The 24,273-nt window shown below is 34.1% G+C and overlaps 1 protein-coding gene across 1 annotated transcript in view; it reads left to right on the top strand.

The window, feature by feature from the left end:
- The first annotated feature begins 424 nt into the window (after nucleotides 1-424).
- The window catches only part of LOC121369086 (RNA-splicing ligase RtcB homolog), a 35,356-nt gene continuing 11,507 nt past the window's right edge, over nucleotides 425-24,273 (top strand). The window contains exons 1-8 of the mRNA XM_041493931.1: nucleotides 425-524; nucleotides 7,939-8,042; nucleotides 9,480-9,626; nucleotides 11,091-11,139; nucleotides 11,980-12,187; nucleotides 19,226-19,275; nucleotides 19,691-19,797; nucleotides 20,784-20,943. Of these exons, the coding sequence (XP_041349865.1) occupies nucleotides 7,953-8,042; nucleotides 9,480-9,626; nucleotides 11,091-11,139; nucleotides 11,980-12,187; nucleotides 19,226-19,275; nucleotides 19,691-19,797; nucleotides 20,784-20,943 (811 nt within the window). The 5' untranslated portion in view covers nucleotides 425-524; nucleotides 7,939-7,952. The remainder of the gene's footprint in view (nucleotides 525-7,938; nucleotides 8,043-9,479; nucleotides 9,627-11,090; nucleotides 11,140-11,979; nucleotides 12,188-19,225; nucleotides 19,276-19,690; nucleotides 19,798-20,783; nucleotides 20,944-24,273) is intronic.

Raw genomic sequence — 24,273 nt, 5'->3', positions numbered from 1 at the left:
ACAAATAATGGGCAGGATTTAGCTCAGTCGTTTGAGTGCTCGCTCAAGGTGCTTGCGTCGCAGGATCAAACCACTTTGGTGGATCAATTCAGCTGATTTGAATTTTTTTCTCGTTCCAACCAATGCACCACAACTGGTCAAAGGCCTTGGTATGTGTTTCCTGTCTGTGAGAAAGTGCATATACAAGATCCCATGCTGCATTGTGAAAATCTCGCGAGTCGGAATTACCAAATAGTTGATATCCAATAGCCGATGATTAATATATCAATGTGCTTTAGTGGTGTTGTTAAATAAAACAAACTTTTTGAACAAATAAACACTGTCACATATTACTACCAATCAGAAAAGCAGTTGCTCTACTCCGTGAAATATTTGAATTATGACACGGAAATATCTCATTTGGTGCAAGGCAACCCTCTTCTATTAGACAAGTAGAGTGATTTCCCTTTAATTAGTTGTGCAAGGCGAAAGCAGAAACTGTGACGTTGTCGTTGAACATTTTTTATTCTTCTACACATTTTATGGTTTGTAAATGGTTTATTGTAATGGATTGTTGAAGAAATTGTATTTTGTGTGCATTAAAACTTGCTGCTAAGTTGAGTACTTTAAGCACATATATGTAACTTGATTTTGTCGGCACGTTGACTTAGTCTTAGACTACGACTTTAAGATTATCCTGGCGTCACGTGTTTTCGATCGTTTAAGCGAAATATATGAATAAAATATAAATAAAAAATTGTAAGTATTTAATAATTTACCTACCTGTTGCCACAATAGTTTACCACATAAAACACCAGTAATCCGCAATGAATTCCATAATATTCTTGGAGAAAACATCTTGCTTTGTCGTAAAGGAATTTCCTCTGTATTTTAGTAACGTCACATGTTTTCGATCGTTTCGTTGGTCGGCTATTTTCTCGGTCGCTGTTGAGTTGTATTGATGTCATATTTTACACTTAATTCCACGTTATATAACTGATTTAAAGTGAAACACAGTGTTTGTATTTGTCTGGTTGGCTCTTCTTGCACTTGCAGCAAAGATCGCTAGGGTCGTCAGATTCCTGCGATGTATCGTCTTCGTCTTCAAGCTGCTGTTTTGTGTTAGCACTGGATGGGAGAAAAATTCCTGACGTACTTGGTTTTGGTGAATCTTCAGTTTTCTTTGATTTTGTACATTTTCTTTTCTGCAATCCTTCCTTGTTTTGTTTGTTCTTTTGATGTTCCCTGATATCTTCCAAAACCAAATCTTCCGTGATGGCTTTACCACTGACCACAGCACTGAGTACTTTCCTCTTCTTGGTTTTCTTGTGATCACTTCTTCTGCAGTTGTGAAAAACGTCTTGCATTTTGATGAATTGTCTTCACAGTTGACAGTTGCCCTGGTTTGTGATTCATTTTCTGACTCCATGTTGTTGCTTAAAACAGCTGAAGGCAGGAATGTTGAAGGCTGTATGACGTCTCTATCAAATGGATAAATCCCGGTCTTTCTGAACGATGACTGCAGGTTGGCGGGTGTGAGTGCTGCACAGTAAACTTTGCAGACAGTCTCACAAAGGGAATGTCTGTCAATACCCAATGTTGCATGTTCGCGTATGTAGGTATGTCTCATGCCATTGTAAATGCGTTCGAACGGGCCGAAACATCCCACATCCATTGGCTGAAGAACATGCGATGTGTGAGCAGGTAATACAAATAATATTATGTGCCTCTCTCGTGCCCACTGGATCAGGGAAACATTTATGTGTGACGTGTGACCATCATAAGAATAAAGACAGGATTGTCAGAAGATGCTGCTGGAACATACTTTGAAAAATGTTCTTTAAGATAGTTTTGAAAAATATCAGAATTCGACCAACCCGTTTCACTAACGGTTCCTGCAGTGCCTGCCGTACAACCTGCTAACAATTCCTCCCGCATGCGCTTTCCCTTGAAAACAAAATACGGTGGTATGGCAACACCAAGGGCATTTCCACACGCAATAACCGTAGTAGTGTTGGACCTGCTCGTTGTTACAGCAACTGGTACATTGGAACGTGATGCAACAATAGATGGGGGTTTGTGATTTTCTACGATGCCTTTTTCATCGATGTTGTAGATGGACTCTGGACTGTTTCGTAAATCATACTTGTCTAAAATCTTTTCCAGGCTATCAAAGTATTTGTTGATGGTATCTTTTGATGTTGCTTTGGCACGCATGATTTCAAGTGATCGTGGTTTTTGAACTCTAAGCTCGGGCCATCGCTTCATAAACCCATAAAACCATCGCAGGGAAAATGGTTTTTCACCCTTTTCTCTTTTGCCAAGATGAACAGCAAGGTCTGTGGCAATATTAAGGACTTCAGTGCGGGTATACTCAAAGCCCACAGATGACATAAACTCAACATGTGTCACTAAAGTTTGCTCCTCTTCTTGAGACAACAATGGGTCTGGTTCTGACTTAACACAATCGATATCCGTTTTTCCACTTAGACGGTCGTGCAAGGTGGAGTATGGCACTGAACAAATCCTAGCTGCTTTTTTAATCGGCATTCCCTGAGTTTTAACCGCCTCGTATGCATTTTCTAAAGACTGGTGATTGTATTGTCTGTAACTTACATTTGGTCGGTTGATCACGGCCTTTAAAATTTAAAAAAAAAAAAAAAAACTCCTAGATCAACGGTACATAATTTTTAAAGGAATATAATTTTTTTTATTTATTAAATATAACATTTATTTCTAATTATATAAAATACATACATAATTTATTGAATATCAATTCTAAATTTGCCCATAACTGTGGCAAATTTTAGCTTATGAGAAAAACCCTTAATTAAAATATATCCAAAACAAGGTAACGTCAAAAACAACATAAGATTTTCCCCAAATTGTCTTCCATATATTTTTATGGTTGCATGAGTATCACGTGACTTTTGACAGATGTGACGTCAATGTAGCAGCCGACAAGTTTACAACATTTTTTGATAACTAGATATTGCTCCGTAAAGCATTTTCTTCATACCAAATATGTACATTAGTGAAAACTGATAAAATATACTATGGTTGTAGATATTTGAGTTAAAACTTACCATTGGAAACTTGACACACAGCATTTTGCTCTCGGAACAAAAGCAGTGACTTCCGTGTTCGTTTTCGTTCTTGTGGTGACGTCAATGCTCGCGCATTCTCGCACTATTGCAATTACAAATGAGCGATCAGAAACGCGTGTCGATCGAAAATGTGTGACGGTACGATATTTTAATTTTATGGCAAAAACATACACCTGCTGAGGCTACGCTCACTGTGTACACATGAGAAAAAGAGGCATAAAGTTATCATAAACAATATTTTATCTGTAACACATTGCAACAAAATAAACGCTGGGCCTTCAATACGCGATGGGCCGCTGGGTGAGACGGCCCAAAACTGATTACTCCCTGTCATAATTTAGCACTTTCTGTAGGGTTGGGACATACTCTCGAGTGCCAAATAAACGTACATCTACGTTTATTAAATTTGTGAAAAAAATTTTGGTGTCTACGCTTATTTAGCACCCTACGTTTAATTATATCTAAAAAAAAATGTAACTCCCTACGCTAATTCGGCACCCAACGCTTATTACAATTCTTAATTTATCAAATGCTTACATATAGCCTCTATTAGGGGTAACGATTTTCCGCGATCACAGAATCGCGGACGGAATTTACAATTTTCCGAGTTGTCAAATAAAATGCCAACTTTTGTGGTCAGATAATACATTTATTTATTTATTAATATACATACATTGTTTTTCTGCTTAATTGATCATTTGAACCATTAAGGCACAACAAAGTATGTTACTCTACGACAAAATGTAAACACACGTTTCCGAACATTGTTGGCTGCCATTTTGTTTTTATCGCTCGGCTCGGTTCGGTTTTATTCGGTTGGGTAAATTCCTAGGATGCGTTCGATTGAGTGCTCGCCTGTAAATCAATGCAACAGTTCATGCAAGCACTTTATATAAATTAATCAGTTACACTTCAACACTTCATCTTTTCACCAAACATTGAAGACGGGGGTACCGAATTCTTAAAGGTAAATATGACTTTTTGTTAAGCTATGTATACTAGAGTAGATAAAGTACAGTTCCTTTAGAATAAGGGGAACTGGCCCAAACTTTATCTACATTCTTTCCTCTTTTATATATATATTTTTTTTACCTTACAAATTCCATTCATTTTAATTACAAATTCCACTCAACCTTTTTATTTTCACTTGCAAATAGAGTTTATTAGAAATTGGCGAGAAAAATTAGGCAGAGTTACATCCCCTAACCGCGTTCCAGTTCCGGCGCGTTCTGCTAACCCTAACAGCTGGCATGGCTGATGACCACAGTTGTTTGTGAATCTTCAGCTGAGATTTATGCATGCCAGCCCCTGGCATCATAAGTGTCCCCACCTATGCTTTAAAAATAAAGAATGATACAGGTAAAAATTAAGTTGATGAAATTATGTTTTGTTATAATTGACCATGTGTTAAATATAGGAGATGAATCTAGTGAGCTGTCATCCACCCTGATTGTTTTGGGTTTTTTGCATGGAACTTTAGGATTTTTTTTCAAAACTGCAATCTCGCCTCACATTAATTATCATAATTTCATTTAAATGTACAAACACACTTACAGTTTTAATTAATTGTGTGTGACAGTGACACAGTTGTAACAGTTAGATAATAGAAACATGTTTATAGTGAACACATTTTTTCATACTATGGAATTTACTACAAGTTATTTATTTCTAAGCCGCTTGTTTTCTAAATTACATGTACACATGTACACACGACAGTAGTATATATTTTTTTTATTTCCAAAACACTTATTTTTATTTTTACGTCAAACCAAATTGTTTTCATTACTAGTAAATTTTATACAGTTTAGCTAAATTTCCAGACCCTATGCTAATTCAGCACTCTACTCTTATTGGTTTTTATTTTAATTTCCACACCCTATGCTAATTCCGCACCCTACTTTTAATTGATTTTAGAAAATTTTCCAGACCTTATGCTTATTCAGCCCCTATGTTTATTAGGCACTCGAGAGTACTACATAGCCCAGTGCTGGCAGTGGTAAAGTGCACACTTGATGCATGGTCAGTTTGGGATCAATCTCCGTCGGTGTGCCCATTGGGCTATTTCTCGTTCCAGCCAGTGCACCACAACTGGTATATCAAAGGCCGTGGTATGTACTATCCTGTCTGTGGGATGGTACATATAAAAGACCCTTTGCTACTAATAAAAAAACGTAGCATGTTTCCTCTCTATGACTGTCAAAAATGACCATATGTTTGACATTCAATAGCCGATGATTAATAAATTAATGTGCTCTAGTGGTGTTGTTAAACAAAATAAACTTAGGCACTTTAAGTGGACAAATAATATTAATTTGTTCATTGTTTTTTTAAAGGAAGGGACAATCAAGGCATTTGACCTGGTATGCATATTCAACGATATATAATACACATTATTGCTTAATATCAACAAGTATAATCGTATAGTTAATTATTAAATGGATAAATTTGACGGCTATTATATATAATGGGCGCAGCCATTTTGTATCATCCCAGTAAATACGCCCTCTGGCGAGCTGGTGGTTACGTAATACCTAACGTGTCACCTCAGAAATTAGTCTTCGAACTGAAGAAACAAAACATACCTGATTTTTGCAGATGCATCACAATATTCTGTAATATTAGTAATCCCAGTAAACCAGCAACAATTATATATTTATGTTTAATACAAAATAAACCACCATTGTCAAAGTGTTGAAATAACTGTATTATGGTTTGTACATAAATTAACCCACGTACTGAAATAATAATCGGAGTGTTTTCTTAGTTAATTGGTCTTTTCTTTCCGTGGCCTGTACCTGTGGTTCCAGATTGGCAGGTGTATATTTAGACGGTCCCCAGACACTGTGTCTAGACACACTAAAAAGACGTGCCTCTTTTATTAAGATCACAGGGTATTGTGTGTTAACCGTACGGATACCCCTCTAATCGTAATCGATCAGCCGTCTGCTTTATTACTGTAAGTAATTCTGTAAAACCCTTGATTAAGTAGAGTTTCCCATCTAAAATCACAAAACTGACCAATTATGTAGTCCCAAAGAAAAGATAATTATCACTTGGGTATTGTGAGTGGTCGTTTTTGCTCGAACGTAGCATACCAATAGGCCTAATAATATGCATTTTTTTCTTTGGACTTAAAAAAATTAAAAAAATACTATAACTCCATTTCGTTCTATTGATGCAAATTGAAATATATTTAGTTAAATAGTTTATTATACTATTTTCTATACTATGTTTTACAAGTCAGGTTGATGAAAGCGAAGCGCCTTGTCGTAAATTAGAGCGTTTGTTTACACTGTGCATAGAGCAGATGGACGGAGCTGACGTCACTTTGCCCCAAGCTATACCACCGGACGTCACAAAAACGAGACAAAATGGCTGCCCCCAGTTAGCAGGAATAATCCAGTTTTTTTTATTAACTAAAAAATTAACGTGTTTTTCATTTGTTAAAGTGTCAGTATGTGTTGGTTGTCGGGTATGCATCTTTCCAACACATAAATCTCTTGTTTGAGTTTACTCTACCTTTAAGTTTAAAGTTTTGTTACAGTTCTAAATTAAAGTTTCAAAATAAATAAAATTGTAAGTTTGTAGTTGTTAGATTTAATTTCTAAAGTTTGTTTGAAAAAATGAAAGCCTGGTCTCCAGTAAGCGATTGATTGGTCGGCGACCATTTTGAAATGAATAAGCACGTGGGTGCTTATTACAGGAAATACAGTATATATTTTAGCACTACATCATCGGAAGTGCTTAATGCAACATTGAGTTATCGAAGAGTAATCAATAGTCACGCACATCAGTAGTCGCGCACATCACCTTTTTTCTAAAGCTCACGAGCACGCGCAAAACAATGATGTCAGATTTATCAGCAAATGATAAAACAACACTTCCTGGTCTGTTAACAGAATATGTCTAAAAAAAAAAAAAAAAGTGATTTACAATTCTTTGTTTTTTTATCAGTGAAAAGTCAGTATTCTCTAATACCAAATATAAGGGTCCAGAGACAGAAATTGCCGAACATGTAATAAGAATTATTTGTTATGCTTTACATAGTACGCCAAAAGTGGATTCTATTTGAAAACTTGCTTTGGCAAACGAATTTGGCAGTAAATAGTAATAACAAATAATGTGTTATATACGCAAAGGACCAATTATTTAAATAAATAATATTTGTTTTATTTCTTTTCAGTTACACGTTGACTTTACAGTTTATTCTTAGGTGTGCGGCTATTGATTACTCCAGGATAATGATGTTAATTCTACCCCAAAAGAGTGGTGGGGGTGGTGGGTGCGCATTTAGATTCTTCACAACAAAAACTGGCAGGGTTATAAACTTTTGTTGGTTGATTTCTATAGTAGTTTGAAAATGGTTACATGGTAAAATATTATTGCATCAAATCTGCTATATAATTACAATGTGCATGCACAAAAATCATTTCCCATTAATAGGCCAGTTCATGACTGGTCACTGGAGCCTGGATGATAATAATCTGCATGTTGATAATGACTGATGAAAAAGTCCATAACTGTAATAATTCTATTGTTGCAGATTGTTTCCAGGTTTTGAGGGGCGTTACAAGTGTATTTTTATTTCTTCACGCATAATATTACAATATTTATAATTCAGCTTAACTGACACATCCTTTCAAATTTATTTAAAATGATTATATAGTCCACTGATATTAATTATGGAGATGTTAACGTTAATTTCACCATTAACAATTTTCCTGATCCAGTAGCAGCAGTGATGGTTTATATATATATATATATATATATATAAACTCAAAAGTGTTTTTGACAGGTATACCTATGTTTTAACTAATAAATTCTAGAATTTGTGTTTACTTTTGTTTTTCAGACTGCTGTCTCAATATGAGGACGTACAAAGAAGAGTTGTCTTACTTGAACAAGATCACACCCAACTGTTGGCAGATCAAGAAAGGTTTTGTTGATAATATGAAAGTAAGTAGGACCAAGTTTATGATGTAGTCCAGTAATTCAAATATTTTTATTATAATTACTGTGTATATTGTTTTCCTTACGTTGTTAAGAATGTATGATTAAACTTAAAGTTACACTCTAGTTTTTAAATACTACAACATATTTTTCACTATTAGAGATGTTTTTGATAATTGAAATGAGGCATTGCTTAGATTTTATTGTTTAGATTATCCATTTTGGTATATCTAAGGTGTTTCTGGTTATCCTGGTGTTTCTAATGCCACGGTATGCCTTTTTAAAATATTTAATAAAACACATATACCTCTGAGAATTAACAATTATGGAAACAAGTTCTAGTTGTTTAAAGGGACAGACCCTAGTTTTTTAAACACTAAGGCATATTTTTCACGTAGACAAGTTTCAACTTGTAAAAATGGACACTAAATTTGGTTAATTTACAAACCTGTAATAAATTTAGATACAACGGAGTGAAACAAGAGTCTGTGACATTGAAATATCCTTAAAAATAAGACTAAAACATGACTCCATAATAATTACTTCTCAGACACACGTGCATTTTAAAAAAATATTTGTGCTATTAGAAACACCAGAATGACCAAAAACACTTTGTTTGTACGGAAATGGATAATCTAAACAATAAAATATAAGTAATATTTGATTTCAGTGATCATAAATGGCTCTAATAGTGAAAAATATTCCTTAGTGTTTAAAAACAAGGGTCTGTCCCTTTAAGGGTATTTTCCCATTATAGTGTCACAGAGCCTTGTTTCATTCTATTGTAACTTTATCCACGTGTGTTACAGATTTGTAAATCGACCAAACTTAGTGTCCATTTTTACAGATTGAAACTAGGGTCTTCGAATTTAAGTTGATTGAACACCTGTTTTTGTACCCCATATTGTTAATGCATGGTGGTCTGGACACAGATTAGAACATGCACTGAAGGGTTTAGCAATGAAAGATTCATTAAAACATTTTTTAAATACAGTGTATATTGCTTGAGGTAAAAACAAAACTCACCATGCACAGCATTAATTTTGATTTAGAATTTTTTTTAATAAGTGTTCTGTTAACTAAATTACATACATGTACAAACAGTTATGAAAAAGAAGCAAGATTTTGTTTTTATTTAAATGTTTTTTTTTATATAGCACTAACCAGAGACACTAATCGGATCATGTTAAAAAAAATTTTTTTTACTTGAATTAAAAATCGGTTACCTATTTTCATTATTAAATATTGAACAAATTACAATAAAAGATTTAAAAAAATGGAATTTGTGTTGGTTTTTCCATTTACCATATTTATATCGGCCATTATATTGTAAGTTTTACAAAAAAGTGTTTATAGCTACTCTTAAACATTTAATAAAATATATTGGTTGCTGTTACAGAATTATTTTTTACAGATGCTGTTACAGAATTATTTTTTTTGCAGGTTGAAGGTCGTTTCTATGTGAACGATGCGTTGGAGAAGTTGATGTTTGACGAACTCAAGCAGTCGGTTAATAACAAGGGTTTTGGAGGATTCCTGCCAGGAATAAAACAGATTGCCAATGTTGCCTCCCTGCCTGGAATTGTTGGAGTATGGCCAGCCTTGATATACACAGTTTATTTTAAATGATTAGTCCCCTACTGGTCCAACTGGAGAGGACTATAGGTTTCATCCCTGTCCATCTGTCCCACATATGTTTTTGGGATGTTTTTTGCAGAAGGCTTTGAGATATTGAGTTGAAATTTTGTGTATAAGTTTATCATGTACTGTTACAGATCAAGTTTGACTTTCATGGCGATTTACCCATTTTTAATGGAGTTATATTTGCCCTTGAACTTAGGAGACATGAAAAAAAAAATTCAGATTTTTGTAATGCCTGGATATATCAAGATGAAATTTTATATATTGCTTTATCATTTGTATATAGCTTTACAGATTAAGTTGAAGTTTCGTGGTGATTTACCCTCTTTTCAGAGTTATTGGCCCTTGAATTTAGGAGATAAGAAAAATTGTTGGGCCCGGTAGGGGACATGTATTGCTTTAGCAGTACGTTCAGAATGCTTGTTTATCTGGTTTACAGAATATATAAATAAGTGTTCAGTGGACTTCATTTCTTTTTGGGGTGTGTCTATTTTCCTTTATTTTATTTTATTTTTTATTATTTATTTTTTTGGTGATAAATTCATTGTGAAAAGACTATAATTTAAGCGACATTGGTCAAGTTACCAATAATCATGGTTCATATATGTACATGTTTTGGGAATTTGTATGCATGATTTCCCCGACCGTGAGAGTTTTGGTTAAAAACTTACTTGTGTTGTTGAGTATGGATAAGTCTTGCAAACTTGACATATAAGATGAAACTTTTATTTTTTGATGTCAGTAATTACAATCTGTTTTTAATTGGGATCATCTAAAAAAGAAATTTTTAAATGTTAACAAAATGCTGGATTTTCGAAACATTTTTGGAAAAGTTATGGACATTCAGATTTATTATATGAACCACATATTGATTTTGTTTCCATTAAGTGCTGTATGTACCATGATAGGTGTTTGTAACATTCATTGTGGAATTATTGTTAATCACTTTCTGGTCAGCGTGCATGTCAATTGTTTTTTTAATTTAAAAGTTTACCACAGCATGACATTTTGGGGAAATAGTCAGTCAGTCATTACAGTTGCCTTTGCTATATGGAAAATGTAAAAAAAAACATTTAGGGTACCAACATAAATGAGGGGACACCACGGTCAATAAAGACGTACCAAGGCAGATGAGGAAGACATAAAAAAGAAATACATGTATAGTACATGTGTATTATATACACATCTATGCTTTACAACAAACAAATAAAAATAAGAAGAAAGAAAAAAAACCTGCATCGTGGCGTCAGTTTTGAAACTGGTCTGACCAGAGACAGACTATATTTTTTGGGCCGAAATTTTAATTATTTTATTTTATTTTCACTACATATATTAGAAGAGTAAAATTTCGGAACCCCTCAGATTAGTTTGATAAAATATTCTTGTGTTTACAATTTGTTATTTGCTTTTCAGAATTCTGTTGGTCTACCAGATGTTCACTCAGGTTACGGGTTTGCCATAGGTATATAGTATATCATGTTAACAGATTCACTTGTGGCTTAAGGTTACGGGTTTGCCATAGGTATATAATATATCATGTTAACAGATTCACTTGTGGCTTAAGCCCTGTTGAAATATATATTGTGGGGCGGGACATAGCCCAGTGGTAAAATGCTTGCTTGATGCGCGGTCAGTTTGGGATCGATCCCCGTAGGTGGGCCCATTGGGCTATTTCTCATTCCAGCCAGTGCACCGTGACTGGTATATCAAAGGCCGTGATATGTGCTATCCTGTCTGTGGTAAAGTGCATATAAAAGATCCCTTGCTGCTAATCGAAAAGAGTAGCCCATTAAGTGGTGACAGCGGGTTTCCTCTCTCAATATCTGTGTGGTCCTTAACCATATGTCTGACGCCATATAACCGTAAATAAAATGTGTTGAGTGCATCATTAAATAAAACATTTCCTTCCTTCCTTGTTGAAATATATATTCAATTGTTTAATTGATTGGTTATATTATATTTAGTTTATGTTACTCCTGCACTAAATTATATACCTTATATGTTGTTAGATAGTATTATTCATTAAGATTTTTTTTTAAACCTCAAAACACCCACCCCCTCAACATATCTGATTTACATGTATGAAATGAAATTTAAGTTATAAACATTAACTGTAACATGCATTAAAATTGTGTATCTTTTGAGTACACAACTTGCATACCAGATCATAAACTCGTTTACAAAATTGAATATATATCATATTGGTGAAAACAAATTGTGCAATATCAGTTTGAACAAATGTATGTATGGGGAAAAAAATTCAATATGCATTATAAAAAAAAAAAAAATTCATCCATTTTAGGAAATATGGCTGCTTTTGACATGAGTAACCCAAAGGCTGTGGTTTCACCAGGTGGTGTCGGGTTTGACATAAACTGTGGTGTGAGACTTTTAAGGACAAACCTACACAAAGACGATGTGTTGCCACTAAAAGAACAACTGGCGCAGTGCTTGTTCGACCACATTCCTGTTGGTGTCGGCTCCAGGGGCATCATACCTATGAATGCACAGTTAGTATATTTATTTCATTTATTTCATTTACATAATTATATAAATAATATTTTCATATACTTACCTTTTGTGACACCCAATAGCCGATGTGTATTTTTTTGCTGGGGTGTCGTTAAACATTCATTGATTGATTCATTATTTATTTCAAAATGTGTTTGTGGGTGGGTGATTTAAAGTAACAGAACCTAGTTTATAAACACTACGACATATTTTCACTGTTAGAGCCGGATTTGATAATTGTAATCAAAAAGTACTTTTTTTTTACGTGTTTTATTGCTTAAATCATCCATTTCTATACATCCGAAGTGTTTCTGGTCATCCTGGCATTTCTAATACAGCGAATTGCATTTTTCTTATTTTTAAAAACACACTCTGACAAGTAATGGTTATGGAGATGAGCTCTTGTCTATGTTTTAAGGGTAGTTTCCCATTTCAGTAGTATCACCAACATTTGCATCACTCTTTGTAACTTTATCCTAAAATGTTACATGTTTATAGATTAACCAAACTTGGTGACGATATTCATGGCAAGAAACTAGGGTCTGTGACTTTAAGTTATAGAGGTGTTTGGACGTTAGAGCACTGTTGGATTTTACTGTTTTTGTCAGCCCTTCAGAACAGTACAATTTATCAATTATAATTTTTGCTTTCTAATTATTGCTTCTAATGATGTGACGATCAGTTGTGAAAATTATAATTGACAGTCATGAAAAATATGAGCTTGAATTATTCCTACAATTTAGCTATGAAATTACTGGGTTTAGCTTTGTTGATACTGAATAGTATTAAAAGTAAAATACATAAACATAATATGTAAACTCCATTTTGGTGAACATGACATTAGATAAAATATCCTAATAATTCAAATCCTTCTCAAGTTCGTATACCCTATATGTATTCTAACTGATTACTGGAATCAGATTTTGGTCCTGATTTGGATTGACTGATGCAAAATGAAAATACCAGGAGGGCAAGCGATCGCGGTTGCACCTAACAATAGCTCAGTGTTCTGTAATAGAAGATGATGGTACCAGTGAGATGGTCTGTGAGCCATCAGTCTCTTGAACATACCACTGATGACTGATGATGAAATTCAAACCAATTGCCAACTCTATTTCGAGATATTTTATGAAGGTGGTAACTTTCTTCATGGACTTGATGGGTTGATTTTTGTAACCAAGAAACCCCACATGGACTTGGTGCAGAGTTTGTTACCATCTGCCACCAAAGACATGCAGGCATTATTGGCTGCCTTCTGACGTCAGGTGGGGTCTGATTCAGTTGGTAGAGTGCTTGTTGAAGTGCTTGGGTGGTCATAGGATCGAATCCTCTCAGTCAGCCTATTGTCGAAGGTTCGAGTGACCTATTGTGATCCATTTTCATCCAGCGTTATTTGGTGTGCATTACACGTAAAGGTTTCACATTTTTTACTTTTTGTTCAAAACTACATGTATTTGACTTGATTTTCTTGTACCTGTCCTTCACATATAGAGAAACAAATTTGTAAATTTTGTCATTGTTCTAACAACCCCCTGGTGGTCTTAAAGGGGAAAATATAAGCAAATTAAAAAATCAATAAATGTTAATAGTCTTCATATGTGTAAATGTCAACAGAAGGTTTATCTAATTTGTTGCGTCCCCCATTTGTCTCTGTGGAGGGGTAAAGTTTACTATAGTAATATAGAGAAATGCATATAAACTGTTATTTCTTCGATTTCTTTACATTTTTAATAACTGGCCCCTCCAGTTATGCCACCTGCAGTTACCGCTATCTTCCTATACCTATGTTACAGTCTTGTTGATAAACGTTTTATTGATTTACAAGTTTCACTTTGAGCACCTGATCAATCATTTCATTTCATTTCATTTCAACTTATTTTCGTGCTTATATCCAATTAAGGTTCAAGCACGCTGTCTTTGGCACACACCTCAACTATCTGTCTGTCCAGGACATTGAGTTAGTTGTTAGTGGTTAGTGAGAGAGAAGAGGGTGTAGTGGTCTTACACCTACCCACTGAGTCGTTAAAACTTGCTCTGGGTGGGAGCCGGTACCAGGCTGCGAAACCCTGTATCTACCAGCTTTATGTCCGACGGCTTAACCACGACACGACCGAGGCTAATCAAGTTGTGGTATGACTCTGTATGGCTCTGACATTTACTGGTGCTAGCTTGTTTACATGCAAGCACACAGTGCATGCGACAGGACCACACGGAAGCCTTTCTTCCTTAGACCTTCCTGTACACGTACGACAAATCCGTTAGCTGAAATGGAATAATAATAAAAGCAGACTTTTAGATTTGATTTGAATATTAGCAGTCTGGTGCAGCTAAAAATTTGTTTATTATTTACTAGTCTAAGAATGTTCTTAAATGACTCAAATTATGAGATACTATATTCTCCCATCCCTAGCTATGCAAGACAGACCTATCCATGACGTTGGCCCATACGGAATAAATCTGTATTGCAAAGGCTATTACGTCATTACGTTTAACATTGGGAGTGGTGTGTTGTTGGTAATATATGACATCGTATTAATGCAAGTTGGTTAGTTTTAGATCGATATGTTGTTATTAAAACCTTCATTATATTAATTTTATTTTACACATGAAACAGATGAGGCAAATATGATAGTGTAGTTTATTTATGATAAAACGGTCAAATAAAGAAGTTACGTTTACAGCCATCTTTGTTTGTTAGTGTAAAATAATGATTTATTTATCAAATGGATGGGAGGAAAAGACTCCCATCATATGCAGCCATGTGGGATTGAAAAAGTACACCCTCGGTGGTGGAAATTTCAACCCACATGACCACATATGATGGACTCTATTAGTATACTATATTTAGAAATTACAGCTTTCAAGGCTTTAGATTGTTGAAAATAAGGAAGCCCAAAATAAGGAAGCCCAAATTAAGAACAAACATGCTAACCTCAAAATATTTCACCTCAAAATCAATGGAATATTAAGCTGTAATTAGATTAAAATAACTTGAAACACATTTCTTAATATTTACAACTCATTATCAGCTATTATTAACATTACTGCACACAAAAAAAGACGTTAGTGTGTTCAGAACAGACAAAAAGCCTGTTGTGCCCAAATTATTGAGACCTAATGCATTGGCCTTTTCACTATTAAATTCTTACATCTTGCTTAAATTGTAAAGTTTGGTAGATCTAATGTGTTCCTGGTTGTCGTAGTGTTTGTATTAGCTCAAAGTGCATTTCAAAAGATTCTAAATCTGATAATGGAGTCACAGCATTTGAACCACAGCTGTATTGTATGATCCTTTGGTTTCGTGTTCTTCTAAAGGTACATGGTTGTTCATGTCTTCAAGTTGATATTTTTCTAAAGGTCCATGGTTGTTCAATGTTTTGTGATCTCTTCAAGTTGATATTTTTCTAAATGTCCATGGTTGTTCAATGTTTTGTGATCTTTTCAAGTTGATATTTTTCTAAAGGTCTCTGGTTGTTCAATGTTTTGTGATCTCTTCAAGTTCATCTTTTTATAGAGGTCCATGGTTGTTCGTGTCTTGTGAGTTCTTCAAGTTGATATTTTTATCCAAGAAACTCCACATGGTTATGGTGCAGAACACATAAAACTCTGATCACCAGATGCATGCAGACTTTCTTGAATTGAATAAATAAATTTTTTGGTCAAGTTCCAATGACACAAGTACAGAATTAATAGAGCCAATGGCATGTACTTGTACTTGCGTGTATTGAAGGTAGTCACATCTCAAGAAATCCCTCAATGTGATTGGTGCAGAGGTTGTTTTTTCTTTATCTGATCACCAAAGACAAGAAGGTTCTCTTAAGACATAGAGACATATACTTGTTTGTTCAGCTTCATTGTAACGGTTCTTTTTTTAATACAGTAGAATTTCATTCAGTAAAACTTGGCAGGGTCGAATACACCGCAATGCTCGAACCAATAACAAAGTCCCAAGTTAAACTTACACGATGTTGACCGAATGGTTCGGTCGAACTATGCAATGGGTTGAACACTTTCTTGAGCACCGACAGGGTTCGAGCCAGCGGGATTCAACTGTATAAATATATTTTTTGCTTTGCAGTGTTTTTATTCTCATTGGTTTGTGTGGTTTTACCTGTGGACAGCCCAAGTATCTGCTAGTGCTAACCTTTATAATAGCAAGCACCTAGCAGATACTAGAGTCATGCCATTTGGTATGGTCTCAGAGAAATAGCAGAAATATTCTGCATGCTTGATACTGCTACTTGGATATTAAAGATCATACATTGTGAAAATTAAAAAAAAATTAAAAAATCATACATTGTGTACATATTGAAAGATGCCAGCAATGAGTGAGATTAGAGGGGATGGTCACCAGGCCTCTGGTTTCTGATATCAGGATATTCCATTTAGTAAGTACTGCTGTTTACAGAAATATGCTTATCTGTACTGTCCCATCCATGGACTTAAGACATACATGTAGCACTGATTGATCCTGATATCACAGCTGACATCATATTTCTTAATTATGAATTATGTTTCCATATTTTTACCTTTATTTAACAACTGATATCCAATTGATATATTGTTTGTGATGGGGTGTCATTAAACATTCATTTGTTCATTGTCAGCTGTCAGGTGCATTCTGTGAATACTTTGTGAATCCCTTGGATATGTTATATTGTACCGCTTGGTTTATACCTTCCAAGGAAACCCCACACATTCTTGGTGCAGATTAAATGTAGTCTGTCACCAAACATTTGCAGGATTCATTAGAAAGTATATGTCTAAACACCAATGTGGCTTTTTTGTAAAAAGTCTAATACTACATAGATCTGTAGAATAAAATCATTATTTTGGTTTAATTATTTACCGTCATAAATGCTGTATTTGGATTGGCCAACAGTCAAAAGCCCACATTAAAGCCTCTCCCTACATTTTACAAACAAAAATGTCAAATAAGCCAAGTTGACAGAAATCTAATAAATATTTTTTAATTACTAACAAAGGAAAAAGAAATAATTATCTTGTATCTGTTAGGCCTCACGATAGACATGTTTTAATGGACTAATTGTTCTCTTTAGGTTCATAATGTCATTTACAAGATTTTTTCTGGTTTTAAACTTTTGTATAGTAGTATCACAAAAACAAATTTTGTTTAAATAAGCGAAAAAAATATTATTTATAGTAATATAAAATGTATGTATCTGTTGGAGAAAAAATTTGAAAAAAGTTTACGGGTTACATTTACATATATATGACCAAGTTAATAAAAGCCCACCCAAAATCCAATGAATTTATGTCATCATACATTAAAGTCACACGAAAATGGTCACTAAAATTTCTTTAATCTAAAAACCTGTAATACATTTGGATAAAATTACAATAGAGTGAAATGAGAGTCTGTGACATTGGAAATAGCCTCTAAAATAGACCAGAGCTTGTCCACATAACTTACTTCTTGGAGGTAAGTGCATTTTAAAAATTATTTAAAAAAACAACAACATTTTGTGCTATTGCTAACACCAGGATGACCAGAAACACTTTGGATGTACAGAAATGGATAATCTAAACAATAAAACATAGATACATGTAATGACTAATTTCAATTATAAAAAATTCACACAGTGACAAATAAATGTACATTGTAGTGTTTAAAAACAAGGTTTGTCACTTTAAACTGTAACAGTGAATAAATCAAAAGTATACCTACTTGTTAGACACACTCTCACAGGACTGTGCTGCACACTTGGTCTGTCCACAATGATGTGGTCGGTTTCATTTTTGTAAACTCAGCTAACTGGACAGATCCCCGGATTAGTGGTGTTACGTTTGTTGACTGACTACAGTGACATAAGCCTTGACTTTTAAACCTTTCTTTAAGACACAGAACAGGTATTGACTTGAATACAGTACATTACACAGATTAGGTGCAGTGGTACATGGTGACTTAACCATTCAATTCACTTCTCTTTATCCATGGATGTTATGTCCATTTCATGCAACGTAATCAGATTACATTCAGCCCTGTCTTAATGATGATTGCTTCTCATTAGGCTAATTGGCTACCTGTGTGCTGATTGCTGCCTTAATCTGTAGTACCTGTAGTCTTGATGTTTGTATTGTGTTTGTCGTAGCAACCAATGGGATTATATCATATTGGATCGTTTTAATAGTACATACTGGGTCATTATTATACATTGTTTTTTAACAATAGAATAACAGTAAATGTAAACAGAGTAACAGTAAACATGAATGTTATTTACTAACGCAACAGAGACATAGACAACATGGATTAAGGGATGTTTAATGGGCATTGGTGCTATAGTCGTGTCGCTATCAGATTTCATTACGGCTGGTAGGTACTGGGTTCACATCCTGGTACCAGCTTCCAACCAGAGCAAGTTTTAACGACTCAGTGGGTAGGTGTAAGACCACTACACTCATCAATAACAACTAATCACTAAAACCACTGTCCTGGACAGATAGCCAAGACAGCTGAAATATATGCCCAGGACAGCATGCTTGAACCTTAATTGGATATACATATAAGCATGAAAATAAGTTTAAACAAACAACAAACAGGGATGTTTAAAAAACAATTGGGTGGTAAGAACTGAAAGTTAAAAAAATTGTTTTGTTTAAGGACACCACTAGAGCACATTGATTTATTAATCATCGACAATTGGATGTCAAACATTTGGTAATTTTGACATATAATCTTAGAGAGGAAACCCACTACAGTTTTCCATTAGTAGCAAGGGATCTTTTATATGCACCATCCCACAGACAGGATAACACATACCATGGCCTTTGATATACTACTTATGGTACACCAGCTGGAAAGAGAAATAGACCAATGGGCACACCAACGGGGATCAATCCCAGAGAACTGAAAGTGTTTTATGCCTGCTGAACTTCTAAAATATATGTTCCTATATATAATCAGTACTATTGATGTTTATTATATGGGTGTTGATATTGGAAATAATATACTATGATTATGTTTCGAATAACTCCAAAAGAACTTCTTTAAGTTTCTATTTTTGTTTTTTCTTCAGAAATTTAGAAGAAGCATTAGAGATGGGTATGGACTGGTCCCTAAGAGAAGGTAAAAAGAAAATAAATAAAACTTTTATGTCTTAAAAAAATTATAATATAGTAATATTAAGACCATATTAAAATAAATCCCATGTTTTCATCCCCATAGCCCCAAGGATACAGGCCCACCCCTATATTTTTATTGGTAAAAAAAACCCTGACAATACAAAAACATTTCTCTATGCAGTTTTTCTAAGGTCATGAAATATAAAATTAAAAATATAATTTCATACTCTGCCTCCATTTTGAAAAGAAATTTGATGAAAATCTAAGATATAATAAAATTTGGGAGTGGGATGGGGAGCTCTGTAATAAAAAACAACAACACTTAATTAAGGTTGTTTGTGGGGTTTTTTAGGGGGGGCACTTGTAGTGTTAAAAAATTATTTTTTTAGTAAATGTCATCAAATTCTTGTTCTCTTTAGGTTATGCATGGGCTGAAGACAAGGAACACTGTGAAGAATACGGTCGTATGTTACAGGCTGACCCCTCCAAGGTCAGCAATCGAGCAAAGAAACGAGGACTGCCACAGGTACAACTACATTTTTAAAATTGATGTGTGTATGTGAGAGGAAGGAAATGTTTTATTTAATGACGTGCTCAACACATTTTATTTATGGTTATATGGCATCATACATATGGTTAAGAACCACAGATATTTTGAGATAAGAAACTCGCTGTCGCCACTTCATGGACCATTTTTTTCGATTAGCAGCAAGGGATCTTTTATATGCACCATCCCACAGACAGGATAGTACATACCACAGCCTTTGTTACACCAGTTGTGGAGCACTGGCTGGAACGAGAAATAGCCCATTGGTGTATGTGAGAGAGAGCATTAGAGAGAGACAGAGGTACAGACACTGGATAGGAATTTCTTTTGGATTTTAAAAAGTCTGAATGTTTGATATTTTTTTAAAGCTAAATATTAAAATTTCGTAACTATTCTGCATTGAAATAGTTTTTTTTTTTTAAAGTAGTTTAAATAAATTTGGCTTGAAAAAAATGAGATTGAAATTCCACTTATTGACTTGAAAGGAAATCACAAAAAAAATTAAAATGATTGATCTTGCAAAAGTTGATCTTGTTAAAAATTGTTTAACGTGCAAAATATTAAATATTAATATTTCAACCTCCATCACTCAAAAGACATTAAAACTCAAAGCTGTTTAGAAAAGTTGTATATCAACTTGACATTGCAAGTGCCAGAAATGTTAATGCAAGAAATACATTGTGGGAAAAATCACAAACTGTCATGCCAAGTTTAAATAAATATTAATTAAAAATTATTTGAACAGTTAATATGCACTGACAGTAAATAGTAAAGTAAAAGGAAAATACTTGTTAGAAATTATCAAAACATAAAAAACGGTCGCTGATTTTTACATATTATTTCAGCTAGGAACACTACCGTATTTGAGTTATACAGCCAGTATAAACATCAAGTAAAAAAAGTAGGTATTTGTCTGGAATTGTTAAAACATAAAAATTATTTTAATTTTTACAATAACGTTTCAGCTGGGAACACTGGGTGCTGGAAACCACTATGCTGAGATTCAGGTTGTTGAAGAAATATATGACAATTATGCTGCCAAGAAGATGGGAATAGAGTTCAAAGACCAGATTTGTGTCATGATTCACAGTGGAAGCCGGGGGATGGGCCATCAAGTTGCCACAGGTAATCTTGTCGGTTGTTTTGAGTGCTGTATATAAAAGTCAGGAGGAGGGGTGGCAGTGTATTATCCATTATTGTTATCAACATGTGGACATTGGCATTGTGGAGTTCATTGGTCAGAGGAGTGTGCCACACTTCTGATGAATGTGATAAAGCTTGTAAGTGTTTTTAATATTATCTGTCTATATTATGCCAGTGTTCGCCTTTGGTGCTTGGGTCCATGGATTGAACCCTTTTGATGAACCTTTTGGTTTTTTCCTGTCCATTTCAGTGCCCTTTGACTGGTATGTCAAAGGCCATGGTATGTTCTTTTTTGTTGTTTGGAAAATGCATATGAAAGATCCCTTGCTGGTAACGGAAACATGTAGTGGGTTTTCTTTGAAGAATGGGGTAGGACGTAGCCCAGTGGTAAAGCGCACGTCTGATGCACAGTCGGTCTAGGATCGATCCCCGTCGGTGGGCCCATTGTGCTATTTCTCGTTCCAGCCAGTGCACCACGACTGGTATATCAAAGGATGTGGTTTGTGCTATCCTGTCTGTGGGATGGTGCATATAAAAGATCCCTTACTGTTAATTGAGAAAGAGTAGCTCATGAAGTGGCGACAGCGGGTTTCCTCTCTCAGTATCTGTGTGGTTCTTAACCATATATCCGACGCCATATAACCGTAAATAATGTGTTTAGTGCATCGTTAAATAAAACATTTCCTTCCTTACTTCCTTCTTTGAAGACTGTGTCAGAACTAACAAATGTTTGACATCCAATACCTGATGATTAATTAATTAGAAGACTATGTCAGAACTAACAAATGTTTGACATCCAATACCTGATGATTAATTAATTAGAAGACTATGTCAGAACTAACAAATGTTTGACATCCAATACCTGATGATTAATTAATTAGAAGACTGTGTCAGAACTAACAAATGTTTGACATCCAATACCTGATGATTAATTAATTAGAAGACTATGTCAGAACTAACAAATGTTTGACATCCAATACCTGATGATTAATTAATTAGAAGACTATGTCAGAACTAACAAATGTTTGACATCCAATACCTGATGATTAATTAATTAGAAGACTATGTCAGAACTAACAAATGTTTGACATCCAATACCTGATGATTAATTAATTAGAAGACTATGTCAGAACTAACAAATGTTTGACATCCAATACCTGATGATTAATTAATTAGAAGACTGTGTCAGAACTAACAAATGTTTGACATCCAATACCTGATGATTAATTAATTAGAAGACTATGTCAGAACTAACAAATGTTTGACATCCAATACCTGATGATTAATTAATTAGAAGACTATGTCAGAACTAACAAATGTTTGACATCCAATACCTGATGATTAATTAATTAGAAGACTATGTCAGAACTAACAAATGTTTGACATCCAATACCTGATGATTAATTAATTAGAAGACTGTGTCAGAACTAACAAATGTTTGACATCCAATACCTGATGATTAATTAATTAGAAGACTATGTCAGAACTAACAAATGTTTGACATCCAATACCTGATGATTAATTAATTAGAAGACTGTGTCAGAACTAACAAATGTTTGACATCCAATACCTGATGATTAATTAATTAGAAGACTATGTCAGAACTAACAAATGTTTGACATCCAATACCTGATGATTAATTAATTAGAAGACTATGTCAGAACTAACAAATGTTTGACATCCAATACCTGATGATTAATTAATTAGAAGACTATGTCAGAACTAACAAATGTTTGACATCCAATACCTGATGATTAATTAATTAGAAGACTGTGTCAGAACTAACAAATGTTTGACATCCAATACCTGATGATTAATTAATTAGAAGACTATGTCAGAACTAACAAATGTTTGACATCCAATACCTGATGATTAATTAATTAGAAGACTATGTCAGAACTAACAAATGTTTGACATCCAATACCTGATGATTAATTAATTAGAAGACTATGTCAGAACTAACAAATGTTTGACATCCAATACCTGATGATTAATTAATTAGAAGACTATGTCAGAACTAACAAATGTTTGACATCCAATACCTGATGATTAATTAATTAGAAGACTATGTCAGAACTAACAAATGTTTGACATCCAATACCTGATGATTAATTAATTAGAAGACTATGTCAGAACTAACAAATGTTTGACATCCAATACCTGATGATTAATTAATTAGAAGACTGTGTCAGAACTAACAAATGTTTGACATCCAATACCTGATGATTAATTAATTAGAAGACTGTGTCAGAACTAACAAATGTTTGACATCCAATACCTGATGATTAATTAATTAGAAGACTGTGTCAGAACTAACAAATGTTTGACATCCAATACCTGATGATTAATTAATTAGAAGACTGTGTCAGAACTAACAAATGTTTGACATCCAATACCTGATGATTAATTAATTAGAAGACTGTGTCAGAACTAACAAATGTTTGACATCCAATACCTGATGATTAATTAATTAGAAGACTGTGTCAGAACTAACAAATGTTTGACATCCAATACCTGATGATTAATTAATTAGAAGACTTTGTCAGAACTAACAAATGTTTGACATCCAATACCTGATGATTAATTAATTAGAAGACTATGTCAGAACTAACAAATGTTTGACATCCAATACCTGATGATTAATTAATTAGAAGACTATGTCAGAACTAACAAATGTTTGACATCCAATACCTGATGATTAATTAATTAGAAGACTATGTCAGAACTAACAAATGTTTGACATCCAATACCTGATGATTAATTAATTAGAAGACTATGTCAGAACTAACAAATGTTTGACATCCAATACCTGATGATTAATTAATTAGAAGACTATGTCAGAACTAACAAATGTTTGACATCCAATACCTGATGATTAATTAATTAGAAGACTATGTCAGAACTAACAAATGTTTGACATCCAATACCTGATGATTAATTAATTAGAAGACTATGTCAGAACTAACAAATGTTTGACATCCAATACCTGATGATTAATTAATTAGAAGACTATGTCAGAACTAACAAATGTTTGACATCCAATACCTGATGATTAATTAATTAGAAGACTATGTCAGAACTAACAAATGTTTGACATCCAATACCTGATGATTAATTAATTAGAAGACTATGTCAGAACTAACAAATGTTTGACATCCAATACCTGATGATTAATTAATTAGAAGACTATGTCAGAACTAACAAATGTTTGACATCCAATACCTGATGATTAATTAATTAGAAGACTATGTCAGAACTAACAAATGTTTGACATCCAATACCTGATGATTAATTAATTAGAAGACTGTGTCA

The sequence above is a fragment of the Gigantopelta aegis genome, chromosome 3 (genome assembly GCF_016097555.1).
Source record: "Gigantopelta aegis isolate Gae_Host chromosome 3, Gae_host_genome, whole genome shotgun sequence".
Lineage (NCBI taxonomy): Eukaryota > Metazoa > Mollusca > Gastropoda > Neomphalida > Peltospiridae > Gigantopelta > Gigantopelta aegis.
This window is presented reverse-complemented; position numbering and strand designations above follow the sequence as displayed.